We start from the raw sequence: 17,328 nt of genomic DNA, 5'->3' as shown, positions 1-17,328 counted from the left end.
TTGTGGCGCTTAGTGGATCAAGGTCCAAGGAGGCCAGATGGTGGCCCGTGGCCTACCCAACTTGGATTGTTATTGTGGACGAACCACGTTGGCATACATGAATTTTGGTATGAGAATCTAAACAAAATGAATCAATACAAATAGGTGGTCGGCTTTAAAAAGTTCAAAAAAAAAAAAAAAAAGGTTAAACTGTAAAAACATTTAAAATTAGGTAAATTTGATTAAAAATAATTACTGTAAAATAATCTTCAAATCAAAACACATTATTAGATAGAAATCGAGAGAGAAAATGTTTGTTGTCTGTTCCATCGCATTTATTATACAGATATTCGAGCCGGGTAGCATTTATAGTACGTAGCTCTCAAAAGAAATCTTTTGCATGATAAAAGTAGGCACGTATATTAATTACACTCTTCATATGAACATGAAAGAGTTGTTAATAAAAACAAATCTAGGTTCCTAGAACTGTGCTTATCAGAAATATAATGTTTGATCCCATAGTTCTCTTCTTGGTTGCCTCATCACCGAAAATATCGTATCGTATCGTATTTTATATATATAGACAAAGAAGAGAAAAGAAAATGAGATAGCCATAACTAGAAGTGAAGACGAAGACAAAGACAAAGAATGCTCTTATCTAGAATTCAATCAATCCCTGCTGCCTGCCAACCTTGTTCACTCTATATTGATTGTACATTTTTTTGTCTTTTTTTATTGAGGATGAGCCCATAAATTATCAAAAAAAAACAAAATTTTAATTTCCTTCTACGACAGCGTAACCACCACGTCTTTTAGATTAACTACTTAATGTTTTTTTTAACACATCCAATACATTAATTCTCTCCATCAAATACCTCCATACACAACCCAACCTTGATTCTCCTTTCTAAATTCTTCGCCGTCGGCATACGCAAACACTCAACTAACATGAGAGAAATTCAAGGAGACTACCTTCCGCCACAGCCACCGCCACCGGCACCGCCACCACCGTCTCACCCTCCAAAATCAAACCTGCCCATGTTATACTACGGCCTAGTGGTGGTGGGCACGGCGGCTTTAGTTCTTGTGATATATAATCTTATCATAATAAAGTGGTGCACGCGTCGTCAAAGCCGGTCAGAGCAGACACCTAACCGGTATATAGAAGCTACAACGGCAAGTCAGAGTTTTGAAAACATAAACAGGAACTTCTTGTCGAGTTTCAAGTATAAGAAGGATATAAATATCAACATGGGAGGTGAAGAGGAAGGTGGGGAGTATGAATGCCCAGTTTGTTTATCAATATTTGAAGAAGGAGAGGAGGTGAGACAACTGCCAAGATGCAAACATTCATTTCATGCACCTTGTATAGATATGTGGCTTTATTCTCACTTCGATTGCCCACTTTGCCGTGCTCCGGTGGAGCTGCGCTACAATCATCGGCATACGATGTCAGATACACCAGAGCATTCAAGGGAAGGTTTGCTCTAGATTCAGGCATGATTTTATTTATTTATTTATTTATTTATTTTTGTTGATAATTTGATATCCTCCAAGTCTTGATGTCATTTAGAGTCGTGGGATTGGTGAATTAGGACGATGATAACGAAGAGAATTGATGGAAGAATAGCTATGAGGAAGATGTAGATTTGTTTTATGTTTAAACCGGGGCCAGAACCAGCCACTTGGTCCATTTTGTATATAAAAGTCAAATTTTTGGTGCACAACTTGGCCTTCACAACAGTAATTTTTACTGTTAATGTTACAATTTATTCAAAATTGAAGGATGAAATTCATATAATATTGAGTTCAAGGGAAAATGATGGGACCATTATCATATCATTAATATACATATAACTTTATTATTTGTAGGTCTTCTATACAATACAAATTCAGCCCTAATAAAGTTATAAAGTGTGTTTGACATGCAGTATTGTATAACATTAAGTAAATCTCATGTACTAAATTAGTGTAATACAATGTTTGGTAAAAAAATTACACTTCTTTACAAATTATAAATCTGTTAATATTTGACCCAAGTGACATTAAAACATGATTGCTTACTTGCTTTAACATTATATTAATAGTATACCATAATTGATAAAGTTTTTAAATTTGACATTGCAACTAGGGGTGTTTCAAATATTTTGAATCAAGCTATTTTTCTAGTTAACCAAACTGGTTACGAGGAAAACCGATTTTCAGTCGAACTGTTTTTTTGGTTAATTGATTTTGAACCGGTTTAAAAATATTTTGAAAATAAAAATCAAAATCAAACACCTTGGTATTTTATGAAAATCTTAAAGAAAAAAAAAAAGATTAAAGAAGAAAATCTATAATTGAACATTTTACTGTTGATAAAGAAAAGGTCAAAAAGAAGTAGTTAATTATGGGGATCAACTTCAACAACCTTTTCATAAGCACTCCTTGCACGAGAAGCCATTAAAATACAAAAAATTAAGTAATACATACATTAACCAAAGTGTAAGCAATTTCAATAAATTTATCCTTTTTAATTATGATTTGATTTGAGAGGAGCCAGTATGTTGAAGAGTCATGAAAAGAAACTTCTTTTGGTTTCTAGACTGTATTTTTTATTCCTAAAATAAATTAAAATGGGATTGTTTAACTTTTATATAAAACAAGCTAGGATTAATGAAATGGTATTAGATGCTTCGATGAGTAATAATTACATTCATATTTATTCATGTCTCTCTTCCTATACTGGGAATTTTTTTTTTTTTTTAAATGGATGCATATGTAATAGGATTAATTTTACTAGACAATAAATAACTTAATACACAAATTTACTCGTGCTTAATACAGTAAAAGTTATTAAAACGTAGAATTTCGACATTTATTTATCCTTATGCCAAAAATCTGTAAAAATTTATTGAAACGTAAACATGTACTTATTGTTATAATAAAATACCGTAAAAAAGTATAGAAACATAGAATTTTGACATCGACTTATCCTTATACTAAAATACCGTAAAAATTTATTTTTACGTATATATTGGGATGTTATTAGAAAATAGAGGTGATAATCCAATTCATAGAATTTTGAAGTGCACCTAGGGTACTGAGTACCATCTTCAATCTAGAAGTTTTTTTCTTTTTTTTTTTTTTTGATGATCAAGGATGTTCAAGTTAACTTACGCGCATCTCAATTAATCTTTCAGGACTCTGAAATTATTGGTCGGGTACAAGCTCCAGTGGTCACCCCTATTAACAACTGTGGAGACTCGAACTCGGGAGATCATATTAGATCCTCCTCTTACTCTTTTACCCTCAAGGGGCCACCTATTGGAAAACCATATTAGATCATCTTCTTGCTCTTTTATCATCAAGAGGACTCGAACCTATGAACCATGTTAGATCTTTTTTTACTCTTTTAACATCATGTCACTAAGTGGTGGTTTCCAATGTAGAAGTTTTTACACTATTCTTCACTGATCCATAATTAATTTATTCAAAAAATCATTTTTGTTTCCTCCACCATTTCAATTTACACTCTATTTTCATTTGTTTTTGGTGATAGAGATATAGAGATGACTATTAATATAGATAAAAGCTTAAAGGGACAAGTCGTTAATATAACTTATTGTAAAGCAAAATATTTTATTGTGAATCTGTGATGTCCTGAATGCATATTTAACTTATCTCTACATGAACCTAAATCATTATTTGATTCAAGCACCATCATACAATTTTATTTTTTCTAATAATAAAATTCAAAGTTTTCGTATTAGATATTTAATGTCACTCTTTTTATAGAAGTTAGCGCAATTAAAATTGAGGCATACTGCTATATTTTAAACTCATGCTAATTTAGATTTGGGCAAAAATACACTTACAACCCAAATATAACAACTCGCGATTGGTCAGCTCGTAATGGATCTCGTTGTCCAATAATGAGTCATGTTGCCCAATTGTAAGCTGACATAATGGGTTTTGTCTTCCCAATTATAAGCTGACTAATTGCTAGTTAACACGTCATAATTATGAGAAAAAATTTATAAGATTGAGTTGTAAGTCAATCCTTGTTGTTTAGATTTTGGATTCGCTTATGGATTCTCTGTCAACAAAATACTTTTAGTTAAAGAGGAATGGTTTTTCATACAAACCGTCTTTCTGTTAAAACTAACATTTGTTTCTTGCTGTAACACCTAACTAATTAACAACTATGATAATTTCCTCGAAACGAAGAACAAATTAAATTTATTTTTAGCATATTCTTTAACTAACATTTCACAACCTCAAATTGTTCAAAAGATGGAGGTTGACTGGAGGGAAGCTAGAGAACCTTATAAATAGAGAGAGTCTCTTGTGAAAATTAATAATGCAATCAAAGCAAAAGCAAAAGCAAAGACATAATACTATGGTAACCATTTACAAACTGTTGTGTTTTCTTTCTCTTTTGTTCGTTTCGGGGTATGCAGACGAATTTCTCAATGTCCCCATTGGATTAACTAATTTTAATGGCCAATGGGAGTTGGTATCTGAAAACTCCGGTGTCTCAGCCATGCATGCAATCTTGCTTCCAAAACTAAACAAAGTTTTGATGTATGATGCCACTGTTTGGAGGACATCAAAGATTCCATTGCCTCCTGAAAAGATGCCTTGTCGTATTGCGAACGAGGAGACTGGTGAACTAGACTGTTGGTGTCATTCAGTCTTATATGATTATGAAACAGCAAAATTGACAGCTCTCAAGGTACTTAAATGAATAATGAATTTGATTTGATTTTTTTTGGTTTCCTTATTTTGGCTAAACGGTGTAATGGTTGTGTGACACAGATTGAGCACGACACATGGTGCTCATCAGGAGGCCTCACAGTGGACGGAAACTTGGTTGGCACTGGAGGTAATGGAAAAGGAGCCAACACTGTTAGATACCTCTCCACATGCGAAAAATGTGACTGGAGAGAATACCCAGCATCACTTGCAGATCCTCGATGGTATATTCATCTATACACTTCCATAATTGATTTTTTTTTTTTTTTTCTAAAATTTATTTCTTGGAAATAATTTTTGTTTGATGGCCGTAGGTATTCAACACAAGTAACCTTACCTAATGGTGGATTCATGGTGTTTGGTGGGCGTGGTGCCTTGAGTTACGAATACATTCCAACAGAAGGACAAACCAATAAGAACCCCACCTTCTTCCCTTTGCTTCAACAAACTCGGGATCTGCTCAATGCTCAAACACCTTTTGTGATAGAGAATAACTTATACCCTTTTGTCCACCTCTCCCCCGATGGCAATCTCTTCATTTTCTCGAACAACCGATCAATCTTGCTCGACCCTAAAATTAACACAGTTGTCCGTGAGTTCCCAGTTCTCCCTGGTGGCTCCCGCAATTACCCTGCATCGGGAATGTCTGTTCTCCTCCCTTTAAGACTCAAACTTGGCTCGCTTAAGAAGACCAACGCTGAAGTCTTGGTTTGCGGTGGCGCACCTTGGGATTCATTTTATTACGCTGAGACTCAAAAGAAATTCTTGCCTGCATTACAAGATTGCGGAAGAATACAAATCAACGAGCCCAATTCAGTTTGGAAGATAGAAAAGATGCCATCACCTCGTGTAATGGGGGATATGATGATTCTTCCAAACGCAGATGTACTAATGCTTAATGGTGCAAAAACAGGTACTTCAGCATGGAATGATGCAGAGGACCCTAATTTCGCCCCTGTTTTATACATGCCTAAAGGACTAAGTGGCCAAAGGTTCAAGGAGTTAGCCCCTTCAACCATTCCGAGAATGTACCATTCATCAGCCGTGATGCTACCAGACGGAAAAGTTCTTGTAGCAGGCAGCAATACTCATGATGGATACGACTTTAATGCCAAGTATCCCACGGAGCTTAGGGTTGAGAAATTTTCCCCACCTTACTTGGATCCATCGTTGGCTGGACTAAGACAACAGATAGTGGATGAGTTGTTAGACAAGGTGATAAGCTATGACAAACAGTTGTCGGTGAAGGTTAGGTCAAATGAGCCCATACTTAATAAGAATGAAGTAAAAGTTACAATGTACGCACCAGCTTTCACAACGCATGGTATCTCAATGAATCAAAGGCTCCTTATATTAGGTTTGGTGGATGTGGATAGCAACGCTTGGATTCAGTCAAGAGTTCACAACCTTATAGTTAAAGCACCTAGGTCGGGTGAAGTAGCTCCCCCTGGGTATTATCTTCTCTCCGTCGTTTACAAAGGAGTTCCAAGCTCTTCCATATGGGTTCAAATCAAGTAGATCATTACACCTAGTGCTATAAAAATAATTACGTTTGTTCGTCTGTCTTACTATATTTTTCCATACAAATTCTTTGCTTTTGTAGTTATATCTAATGAAATTTAATATTCATCGGTCGGACAGATAAGTGCATCTCCTTTAACTGATTTCAAACCCAAATTTCTTTTCATTGCGAACAAGACATGTAGAGAAGGTTAATGGGAAAAAATTAACTCTCTAAAATAAGTTGAACTACATAAAGTCCTTGCCTATATACAGGGTGGTGTAAAATGTCTCGAAGATAACGAACAGAGATCATGTTCTTAAAACAAGACTTATCTCTTGATTTTTGGGTGAAACTATAAATACAATGTTAGGCCAAAATTAATTAAAAATACACCTTTCATTTCAATGAGATTCTTCAATAAATTAAGTTGACAGATATTTTTTATTTTTTACTATACTCTGCATTTTAGAATTTTTTTTTAATATATTGCTTTTAATTTTTTAACTTATATAGTTATACATTTTTTTTTTGGGGGGGGGGGGGGGGGGGGGGGGGTGTGTTTACAGCGCAAAATGTCCTTAGAGGAGAATTTTTAAAAGTGTCTTTTAACAATCGATTCCTCAAAATTGTGTCCTCTAAATGTATATTTCTAAAGAAGTGTACTCTAGATGATAATATCCCTTTATTGAATTAAAAGAGTGATTGTTGTTTTTCAAATGACTCTCGTTAGACTAAAATTAACAAAAATGTGCGTAGAAATATTGATAATGGCTACATCTTTTGCCGTGAAATGGCCATAAAAATACCAGATCTCACCCTTTTTATTGAAAAACGTCTTACCGACACACGACCAGCCAGATCCCTCCGGTCATACATCATTACAGCAACTGATGTCGGCAACTTGCGGTAGTGAGTCACAACTGGCAGTGATCTTGGATGACTAGAGATATTTTGTTAAATTTTAAACTTTTTTGTGACTAGAATATTTTAGCTAATTTCTCATATGTAGGAGGGCTGAGCTAATTGTTATTTAGTAGACGTTTAAGGGCAATTGTGTCCGAAATGGTTTTTAATTAAAGACAAAATAGGTAGAAAAATCAGATTACCCTAATAATGTTTTAATCCCAGGGGTGGGAGAGGGTATCAAATTACCTTTCACATTACCAACAATAAACACTATATTTGCAATAAAATATTCCCGTAATACTTTATTACTTGTAAATCAAACACCGAAACCTTGTAAAATAAATAAAGATTATTCTTATTATCTTATATACCCCCTATCCAAACGCTCCCTAAATGCAATATGATAGTTTTCTGATATGCATTTATGCATACACAAAATAATGCAATATAAAACCCATTTAAGTACTTAATTGGAGCTTAACCCGTTAAGAGCTCAATTACTTGGCTAATGGAAACATGTATTGTTGGCATATAAACGCATTCGTATAGAGGTTTTTCATATGCATGCACAATTTTACAGTAAAAATAATATCATTAAAATCTCCATTTGTCTCAAACCCCGAGTCAACAAATTCTGGCAGAATTTTCACAAATATTACATGCCCCAAATGAACTCTCACATTTGAGCTGGTATCTATATTGTACAATAGACATATTACATTCTTCTTAAATTGTCTAACCTTGCCTGCAACTCACTATCTATCCCACTGTCATCATTTGCTGCTGTTTCCGCTTGTGCAACCTTGCCCTTTGCAGCAGGTGCCGCAACGGCAGAAGATGGAGCATTCACAAGCTGCATTAATTACAACATCAAAATCATTGTTATTGCAGCTCAACACATTAATTTCAATAAAAGATAAATCAACGATGGCGAATACACCATCTGGAAGGCAGTATATAAAGTATGTTAATACCTCTTGATTGATGTCGATTCCAATCTCATCAAGAACCTGATTCACCAGTTCTTCTGTTTCTTCCTCTTCCTCATCTCCTTCTAAAGCATCATCAATCGCATCACCCATGACCTCAGTCACCATTTCCATCTTCTCATTTTGTTTCTCAAATTCTTGCATAATTTTCTGCAGTGATGGCAAGTTCATCTGCCTATTCATTTGGCCCATTGCTTTTGTCACACCTTTCATTGCCTCTCCCATTGCTTGTGTTGATTTCAATGTCTATCACCCAACCAAAAGAATTTCCAATTTTAATACACAGTTGGACAACAGCAAACAATTCGTAGGTTTTGCAAAGTAAAAGAGTGCAATATTAAAGCTCATAACTGAAATACACACACTAGTTAATTAGAATCAACTATATATGAATCCCTATCTGCAATTCTGAGTCAATTAGCACCTTTTTGAAAAAGATAATTATTAGAAATCTGTAATAAGAACCAATAGCAAGTAATTTGAATTGTCATGGTGGAAGATACCAAGGCAAATAAAATAAATAACTATGGTGACTATCATACTTAATTTAAATTGCAATAATATAGCATAGCCAGGACAATAACATAAAAAACAATGAAACAAATTTGTACTTACAGAATAAAGAAAAACAAAACCTGTTTCACAGTGGCTGATGGGTTGCAAATAAATTTCAAATGCCCGATTAAGTAAAAAGATAATATCTGGTAACTAGCATGGATCGCCCCTGAATCTATTCAGAGTCCTCCATCATCCAAGGAATAATGATGCCATAACTCACCTAAATAGCTTTGCAAGCAAGTGCCTCTCAAATAGGGGAGGCAAATAATTATAAATTTTGTAGTTACAGCAACATTATCAGACTGAGGTCAAGCAAATTTGTAATCTTTCAACTTCATAGAAATGTCCAATCATTATAATATACTTTAGCATTAACAAAAAAACTTGTCACTTTTTCTAAAATTAATATAATTAGCTGCCGATGTCGGGTTTCTCAAAAAATCACTTAATTTTTTGCTACTTCCATCTTTATTACACTGTAACAACATTTAGGAGAAAAATACATACACCAGGCCTAAAGAAGTTGACAAATGAAAAACTGCAAAAGGATGAGTTTATGATATAAGTGAGAATGCATAAGTAATAGGGAGCAAAATATACCTGAATTCTAAGAGATACACCCTGGAGTTGTGACTTAAGCTTGTAAAATTTTTCAATTTGATGACGTGTTCTAATAAGGTCTTTTGCCATCACCTTCACAGCTCCCTGGGAAAAAAATTACAGCAAATGCAAATACATCCATGAGAGGCAGGTACCATAGCCATGTTGCATTTGCACGTACTAGTATATATGCATACATCATGTCAAATCACTTTGTAATTTTGATTACCACAATTAACCCAAGATTCATTTTCAAAGCTTACAATCATTCACAAATCAAGAACCATACTCAAACATGCAAAGCATTGGCCCACTTCTTGTCAATAGAAGCATGTAAAATCAATATATAAATTCTTAAAAAAAGGCATTGAATCCTCCAATTTATCGACAAAAATTTATGTAAGTTTAATAAACTTCAAAACCCACCTTACCATTATTCTAGTCATATTAACTTTATGCATCACTCAACGGTGAATATGTTACAATACAAGATAAAGGAAGTGTCAAGGAAAACAAATTACATGTTGCAACTAACCTGATACAATAAAGATACATAAACAGCTCATGCAACAATAGTGCCAAATTTATGACCTGACACAATGGTCAAAAAGGTTTTGTTTTGTGTAAACAATTTTTCAAGGAATGAAAAGATTTACAAAGATGTTCTACCAATGCAGAGACTAAAAATAACAGTTGGCAAATTGTATACCTGATTATTCACCCCAATAAGAGAGCAATCAGCACTCTATTTTGACATTCATACACAAAAACTAAGATATGAAGTAAACATTCTAAATGTTAAATCTACACCATAATAAGCCATATTTTTGGTTGTCATTATGTTCAGACTTCAATTAATCAAACCCAAAACCTATAAACTTAAGATTTGTGAGCGGCAGTTACATGAAAAACACAATGCAAGAAATACAGTGAGAACAAGTTCTTAAAGAGTTAATCTCATCCAGATGATCAGCATACAACAACTAAAACACTTACACTGTGCAATTCAAAACATGCTACCAGCAGAGATAAACAATTAAATATTGTACATGATACCAATTAAATAAATAATTAAGAAGAGAGTAATAAAAACGCACCATCTGTCCTTGTTTGGCACTTTTCTTAATCTCTGTAATAAGTTTCTTCTCTTGCGTTTGTAGACCTTGTCTTTCCCTCTCTATTTCTCTTATAGATTTATCCAACATCCTCTTATTCTCCCGCAGAAGTTCTAAAAACGACAATCCCCATTAGCTTAAGAACGACACATGATATCATCCGACATAAAATAAGCAATTCATACAATTTCTCCATCGTAATACAAAACTAGACAAATAATAACGAAATAGACCAACATTAATTAGAACCAACTAGGATTGAACAAAGAAACGAACCTGCAGGGGTTTTCTTTTTGCCGAAGAGGAAACTCATGATGATGATGATGATCAAACCACAAAATTACTAACCAAACAAATCCGATGATCTCGATCTCGATCTGAAGACGTACAGCCTCGCTCTCTAGATTTCAACTCTATTGACGAGAATAATTCTTAAAGGTTTTGATCCTCTGAACAGAACAGGCTGCTTACGCGGTATGGTAATATGGTGTAGTAGTTAAGGAATGAAAATTTTAAAATATCCCATTTTGGTTTTACACGTCAGTGGCCTTAGCCTATCTCCCCATTTTAATTTTTTTAGTCTATTCAGGACTTTTTGTTGAACATTCGGGCTTCCATTGGGGCCCAAATATAGCTGTGTGGCTACCCAATATTTGCTTAGTTTGAGCCCATCGATATTTTGCTTCGTTTTAGCCCATTTATAGTAGCCGGAAATGCAGGAACCCTTTACCTGCAAATTTCTTAGTATTTTTCTTTTTTTTCTATTTTCGATAAATATTTTGGGGTTCAGGTTTTTTTGCACAGCTCTAACTAGAATGATAGTTTTCTTTGTCTTGTAATACTGCTATAACAGCTTTTACTTTTAACCATCTCGAAAACAAGTAATGGTGACAACCAATTTTGAGCCCCGTTTTCAGAGAACAGTATTCTTTTAAGCTTTTTATAGAGCCAGCGTCTGACAAAACCGCACCCAAAACGCAACCAACTCCACAAATTCCAATCTTCATTGCTTCTGAGGAATAGTCATTTGTCAATTGAAAGAGGCACTGCTCAGTGCTCAGTGCTCAGTGCAGGTTTTCCTCGCTTCTCGACCTACTATTTACCCCTCCACTTTGGCTTTGCACTGAATCACTATCAGTGAAGAATATTTTCTTTTATTAATTTTTAACTACTTATATGATATCAAGAGAAATTACAGAATTTATTCTTTTCTTTTTTTTATGTTTTTACAGAATTTCGTTTTAATTATTCGATAATATACATATCGGCCATTTTTCTCCCCAGCGGATACGGTTTTGGAGTAATACTACACATACATCATTTTCATACAATATTTTCATACAACATTATTTGGCAAGATATGATTGGCTAATTTAAAGTTAAAATTAAACTTTCATCCAATCACATCTTGCCACATAATGTTGTATGAGAAATATTGTATGAGAATGATGTATGTGTAGTATTATTCTACGGTTTTGTCCCATGGCCTTCTCCATCCTTGATTATAAGTATTTTCTTACAAAAACATAGTAGTAAAGTAAACGACATATTTCCACCATGGTTTGACGAAATCTCAAGTTAGTACCACTAATTCCATTATTCCAAATTCGCACCTAAAGTAACAGTGTTATGATTTTTAGGGTTTAAATGGTGTAATTACCATAATGTCCTTAACCTAAATTAATAAATTAGTTTTAACCCCTAAATTAGTAGAATTACAAAACTTACCATTTTTATTTCAAATATATCAAAAAACACCCTCGCCGGAAACAGCCCGATCTAGTCTGTTTCCGACGACGTCGAACCCCCTGGTCACCTCCATCAGCTTCCCCGTAGTCGTCGTCCAAAACCCCTCTGGTTCCGGACTCATTTGCCCCTCCAATCGTCGGCACCGTTAGGCTTAGGGTTTCGGTGTTCTTCACTAGATTTCGGTCAATTCCGGCTGTGAAAATCCAATTGGACACCACCAAAGCAACCACCATCCCAAATCTATAAAAACCCTATGTCCCCGCAACCGTTTCGTCGTCATTTGCAGGCTGAGAGTCGTGTTCATCGGTCATTTTTCGTTGCCGTGGCTTGAGATCGGCGAGTGAGAGGGGTTGTGAATGGTATGGTTTTGTAGAGGGGAGGATGGGGGTTCAAATGGTGGTGACAAGGGTGATTTTGGGTGGAAGAATCGTCGGAAAAGAGCGAAAAACGTCGGAAACGAGGCTGTTACGTGCGCCAGAGGACTGTTAAGGGCGGTGGTCTGCAACGTGCGCGCCCATGTAAAATGACCAATTTACCCCTTTACCATTACATCAAACGTTTTTCCGTCACTTTAAGGGTGGGAATCTGGAATAAATGGAACCAGGGGTACTAACTTGAGATTTCGTCAAACCTGGGTGGGAATATGTCGTTTACTCTTTTTTTTTTTTTTAACTCGAAGGTGTTGAGTCAGTTTACGCGTGTCTCAATTAATTTTTAGAATCCTAAAATTATCAATTAGATAAGAACTCTAGTGGTTATCCCTATTAACACCTTAGGAGGGACTCGAATTCAAGATCTCTTAAGTAATACACCTAAATAAGGATGTGTCTAGGATTTTAGTTGAAAACATTTAAGTTAATAAATTTACAACAAAATGTGTGGGGTCAGAATTATAAAACTATAAAAAATAGGCCGAACGACTTGTGCATACCCAAAGTTTACCGTAATGACAAGTTGGTACCCAAAAGGTTTGAAACGACAATAAGTACCTTCCGTCTGTTCCGTTAGTGATTTCGTTATAATAGTGAAAAGACTAAAATCCCTTCAAAGTTTCAATTTAGTTTTTTATAAATTTAAAAAATCTAAAAAAAACCCTAGGTTTGCTAATTTAATTAAACACCCCCATATATAAAAAGTTGTTAAATGATAAAAACACCCCAGTGCCAGATTCCGGCCACCATCGCCAGAATCTGGCCGGAAAACTGCATTACGACATAGACCCGTTGGGTCTGTGTAGTAACGTGCCGATCTGGCCTTTTCCGGTCAGATCGCCACGGATCTGGCCGAAAAAGACAAGTCTGGTCGTCGAAGCAGCAGCCAGATCTGGCCTTTTCCGGCCAGATCCGTGGCTGATCTGGCCGGAAAAGGCCAGATACGGCTAGATCTGGCCTTCGACGCCGCAGATGGAGTTTTGGGGCGTCGACGGTGGGATCTAGCCGTAGATCTGGCCTTTTCCGGCAGATCAGCCACGGATCTGACCGAAAAAAGGCCAGATCGACGCGGTACGACATAGATCGACGGGTCTGTGTCGTAACGCAACTTTTCGGCCAGATTCGGCGGTGGTGGCGGAATTTGGCACTGGGGGTGGCGGGGGTTTTTTGTTATTTTATAAAAATTTTATATATTGGGGTATTTAGTTAAATTTGTAAACTTAGGGGGGTTTTTAGAAATTTTAAATTTATAAAAAACTAAAATTCAAACTTTTAAGGGCATTTTAGTCTTTTCACTATTAATAAACAGAAACCACTAACAGAACATGACGGAAGGTACCTATTTGTCGTTTTAAAACCTTTTAGGTACCAACTGTCGTTACGACAAACCTGGGTACATGTAAGTCGTTCTCCCTAAAAAATAAGAGTGATACTACACTGACAAACACTTTCACAAACGCGAGTATTAGTCGCAATTATTAACTGTATGGGTCTCGTCTGCTCAATAATAGTCTCACTACCAAACAATTGCGACCACATGGGTTATGAGAGATTTTTGTGAGGTATTATTGAAAATATAAAGAGTTTTTTTTTATTAAAGTTTGAATGAGTTTACTATAAATTTAACGAAATCAAATTATAAATATTATAAAATAAAAACCTTTTTAAAAGAAAATTGAGTGGGTTATTAACCTATATGTTAAATGTAACTATTTTTTTACCCATAAATTTTTTATCCGACACCATCTCCCACCTATAATTAAATACATAAATTTAGTATTTAGAATAGGTTAAAAACGAAAAATAAAGCTAAGCGGCTGGTATTGGAAACATTAAAAAGCGCGTGGGGAAAGCTAATTATTCAGCTACCTTACATCGAGAGAAAAGCTTGTCTTTCTGTGACAACGCATTGAGTTGCCTTTTAAGGTTGGAGATACTACCCACGCGAGATAAAGACGTCTGAGTTTTACTTTACTTTTCTACATCTACATATTATGAGTGAACCTTCTGACATATTTCTGACCATAAAATTTAAGTACACCAATTAAATAATAAATAAAGGACCGTTAATGCGTGGCACACGTGTGCATGTGGAACATGCTTTTAAGTAGCGTGCACAGACAGGCCGTTGGTCACGTGCGGTGCGTCTGTTAACATTTATTAGTTTCACGCGCTGTTCGTGAGGTTTATATTTTAGTTTTTCAATCAAATGGCAAAGCCTAAGCACGTGCCGGGCCCATGACAATTGACAATAGGGCCTCATCAATAATTTTCCATTTCTTTCTTCTTTTGGTACGAGTAGAATTGAGATGGTCAAAGATTATCAGTTTTACAATCGTAGATGATTATGCCTCGAATAATTGCTTAGTTCAAACTAGGAGGTGGAGGTCAAAAGATTACTCACCACAAATTTTTAGTTTCGACTATCTTTTGTCCAATGCCTCATTGATTTTGTTTGTGATGAGTTTAAAAAAAAATCTAGAATTTTTTGGATAATTATGAGATTGAATCTTATATTCTGAAATAGTTTAAATAACTTAAAACTAAGGATAAAAATTTCTCATCATCAGATCAATCTCCTAAAATAAAATTAAGAAATCAATTTTAAGTAGCTTTTTTTTTTTTTTTTAGATATTTAAATATAAGATGCATGGAAATCGTTAACAAAATAATTTAATTATTTATAATATCCAATTAAAATTTATACTTATACGGCCAACTCATCTAGCCAAAACCGTGATGTTCATGTCCAAATCAAATTACAAACTTATATATTTATTTTTGTTTTAGAGTTATTAATCAATTTAAAGTGAGGCTTACCAACTTGACAACAATATAAACAACTAGTTGGAGATTATCTCAGATAGTTCATTAATTTTCAGAATTCTTTAGATATCGAATCTTGTTCATTTATAATCATTCTGGAGTCAACAAACCGTTTATATTTCATAAACTCATTATTGAAAAAGAGAAAGAAATTAATTTACCTTAATATATAATTTATTTCGTATACAAGCTTTTTTTTCTCAAACTCTGTGTTAGGGATATTATATGTGCTGATAAATCGTAACCCTACATATTTTATAGATTTTCTGAATGTATAAAATGGGACACCCAGATCATTAATTCATATATATATATATATATAGTAATTATTGAAACTAATCTTCCAATTAATGCATGTATGTGATGGTTCATTGCATAATGTGACAGTGAATGTGGAAGGTGGTGATCTAAGGCAAAGGCAACCCTACACAGAAACAGATTATTGCAAATTGAGGTGGACAACATCTACAGGTGACCAATCATGCACCCTCGTGTTAAGACAAATCACAAATGTGAAGGGCTGAAGGATCATCAAGATGATCAGAATCCCACGGCCGGTAAGTGGTTTTGAATTGGCTTCAACCATGATTAATATTAAACGGGGTTGCTCCACATGCACCTGTTACAATATTTTGAATATATATCACCTTCAATTAATGTACGTATATATACCACAGATTTCTGCATGGTTGGAGAAAACAATCCATTCCCACCTATTTTTATTGTTGGAAGGTTGATTATTCTGAATAATATATGGCCTTTTTCAGAGCTATTACTTTCATAATTCCCCATTTTAATTTTCAGCTTTCGGAATTTAAGTTAAGTTTCTTGATTGATTCCTTCATTCAGTCCTTTTTTTAATTTTTTTTTTTTTTTTTTTTTTTCGCTTCTTTTGGTGCTCAAGTCACACATGGTGGCCACTACCAAGACACTGGTGTCGATATTTCATATTATCATCCACATCTATTATAATTGATAACAAAAACGACTTTTTATTTCTACTTTGGTACAAAAGTTGGTTTGGATTTTGTCAGATCCTGCTGTATTTTGACTTTGAGATTCTTCATCGTGACCCTACGTGTTTGCATTGTCTTTAACCTAATTCATCTGTATTATTTGGTCGTCTGTACGACATAAGATCATTCATAGATTGGCGTTTAGTTTGAACAACTGAACTAATGAGCCAGTTTAGTGAACGCCCATGGTTCACATTGATTTGATGTAATCTCGTCTCAAACATTCAATATTTAATACCATGCATATTAGATGGTATTATTGTACACAAATCAATTTTAATGATATCATATCTCTAACGAAGTAAATTCCCAGTTTATTCTCGTTAAACAAATGATGGTTGTACAAGGTTATACAAGTAAAAAGCAAAAGGAACCTCAACATGTAGTAGTAACTAGTACGGTTGGCACTCGACAGTGGTAGTACTACGTACTATTCAGAATCTATATCAACAGACACCGCATTAAAATTGTTTCTTCACAGCCCAGCTACTTTGTTATGAAATATTTCATTCTAAATGGATCTTTTGTTAAAGTGAAACTCTTTGAGGGAAGGATTAAAATCCCTTTTCTTTTTTCTCATATACACAACCAATCCAATGCCGTCCTGGGGTGATAGTGATACTAGCAAAACACTAGATCAAAATCATGTTTGTAATCATAATTAATTACTGATGTGTAAGTGGAATTATATATAGAAGACGTTGAGGCCATGTGCTGAGCCAGGGAAAAAGTAAGGGTGTTTTTTACTTTTCTCCATGGGTGGAAGATATGTGTTGTGTGCTTTAACTTTTTCACTTTTTAGTTATCCTTGTCTCTTCCCTTATGTGTGAATGATCATGATCATCAAGCGAAAAGTTAAGAAGCAAAAATAAAAATTCCCAAACCATCATTAATTAATTACATGATTAACGCAATAAT

At 34.7% G+C, this 17,328-nt stretch overlaps 3 protein-coding genes across 3 annotated transcripts; 2 read left to right on the top strand and 1 right to left on the bottom strand.

Moving 5' to 3' along the window:
* The first annotated feature begins 833 nt into the window (after positions 1–833).
* LOC116146877 (RING-H2 finger protein ATL52-like) lies at positions 834–1,756 on the top strand. The gene has a single exon (XM_031432321.1). The coding sequence runs from the start codon at positions 928–930 to the stop codon at positions 1,468–1,470; it is 543 nt and encodes a 180-aa protein (XP_031288181.1). The 5' UTR covers positions 834–927; the 3' UTR covers positions 1,471–1,756.
* Positions 1,757–4,360: 2,604 nt separating this feature from the next.
* LOC116146873 (aldehyde oxidase GLOX1-like) lies at positions 4,361–6,234 on the top strand. Its single transcript, XM_031432318.1, has 3 exons — positions 4,361–4,696; positions 4,780–4,940; positions 5,031–6,234. Exons 1-3 carry the CDS (start codon positions 4,361–4,363, stop codon positions 6,232–6,234), a joined length of 1,701 nt encoding a protein of 566 aa, XP_031288178.1.
* Positions 6,235–7,698: 1,464 nt separating this feature from the next.
* Positions 7,699–10,923, bottom strand: LOC116146833 (vacuolar protein sorting-associated protein 2 homolog 1). Its single transcript, XM_031432288.1, has 5 exons — positions 10,665–10,923; positions 10,371–10,501; positions 9,274–9,378; positions 8,101–8,361; positions 7,699–7,979 (listed from the first exon to the last, which is right to left on the bottom strand). The coding sequence occupies exons 1-5, from the start codon at positions 10,699–10,701 to the stop codon at positions 7,842–7,844; spliced, it is 672 nt and encodes a 223-aa protein (XP_031288148.1). The 5' UTR covers positions 10,702–10,923; the 3' UTR covers positions 7,699–7,841.
* Positions 10,924–17,328: the final 6,405 nt, after the last annotated feature.

The sequence above is a fragment of the Pistacia vera genome, unplaced genomic scaffold (assembly GCF_008641045.1).
Source record: "Pistacia vera cultivar Batoury unplaced genomic scaffold, PisVer_v2 Contig483, whole genome shotgun sequence".
Classification (NCBI taxonomy): domain Eukaryota; kingdom Viridiplantae; phylum Streptophyta; class Magnoliopsida; order Sapindales; family Anacardiaceae; genus Pistacia; species Pistacia vera.
Note: the sequence above shows the minus strand (reverse complement) of the source record. Positions and strands in the feature narration are given on the sequence as shown.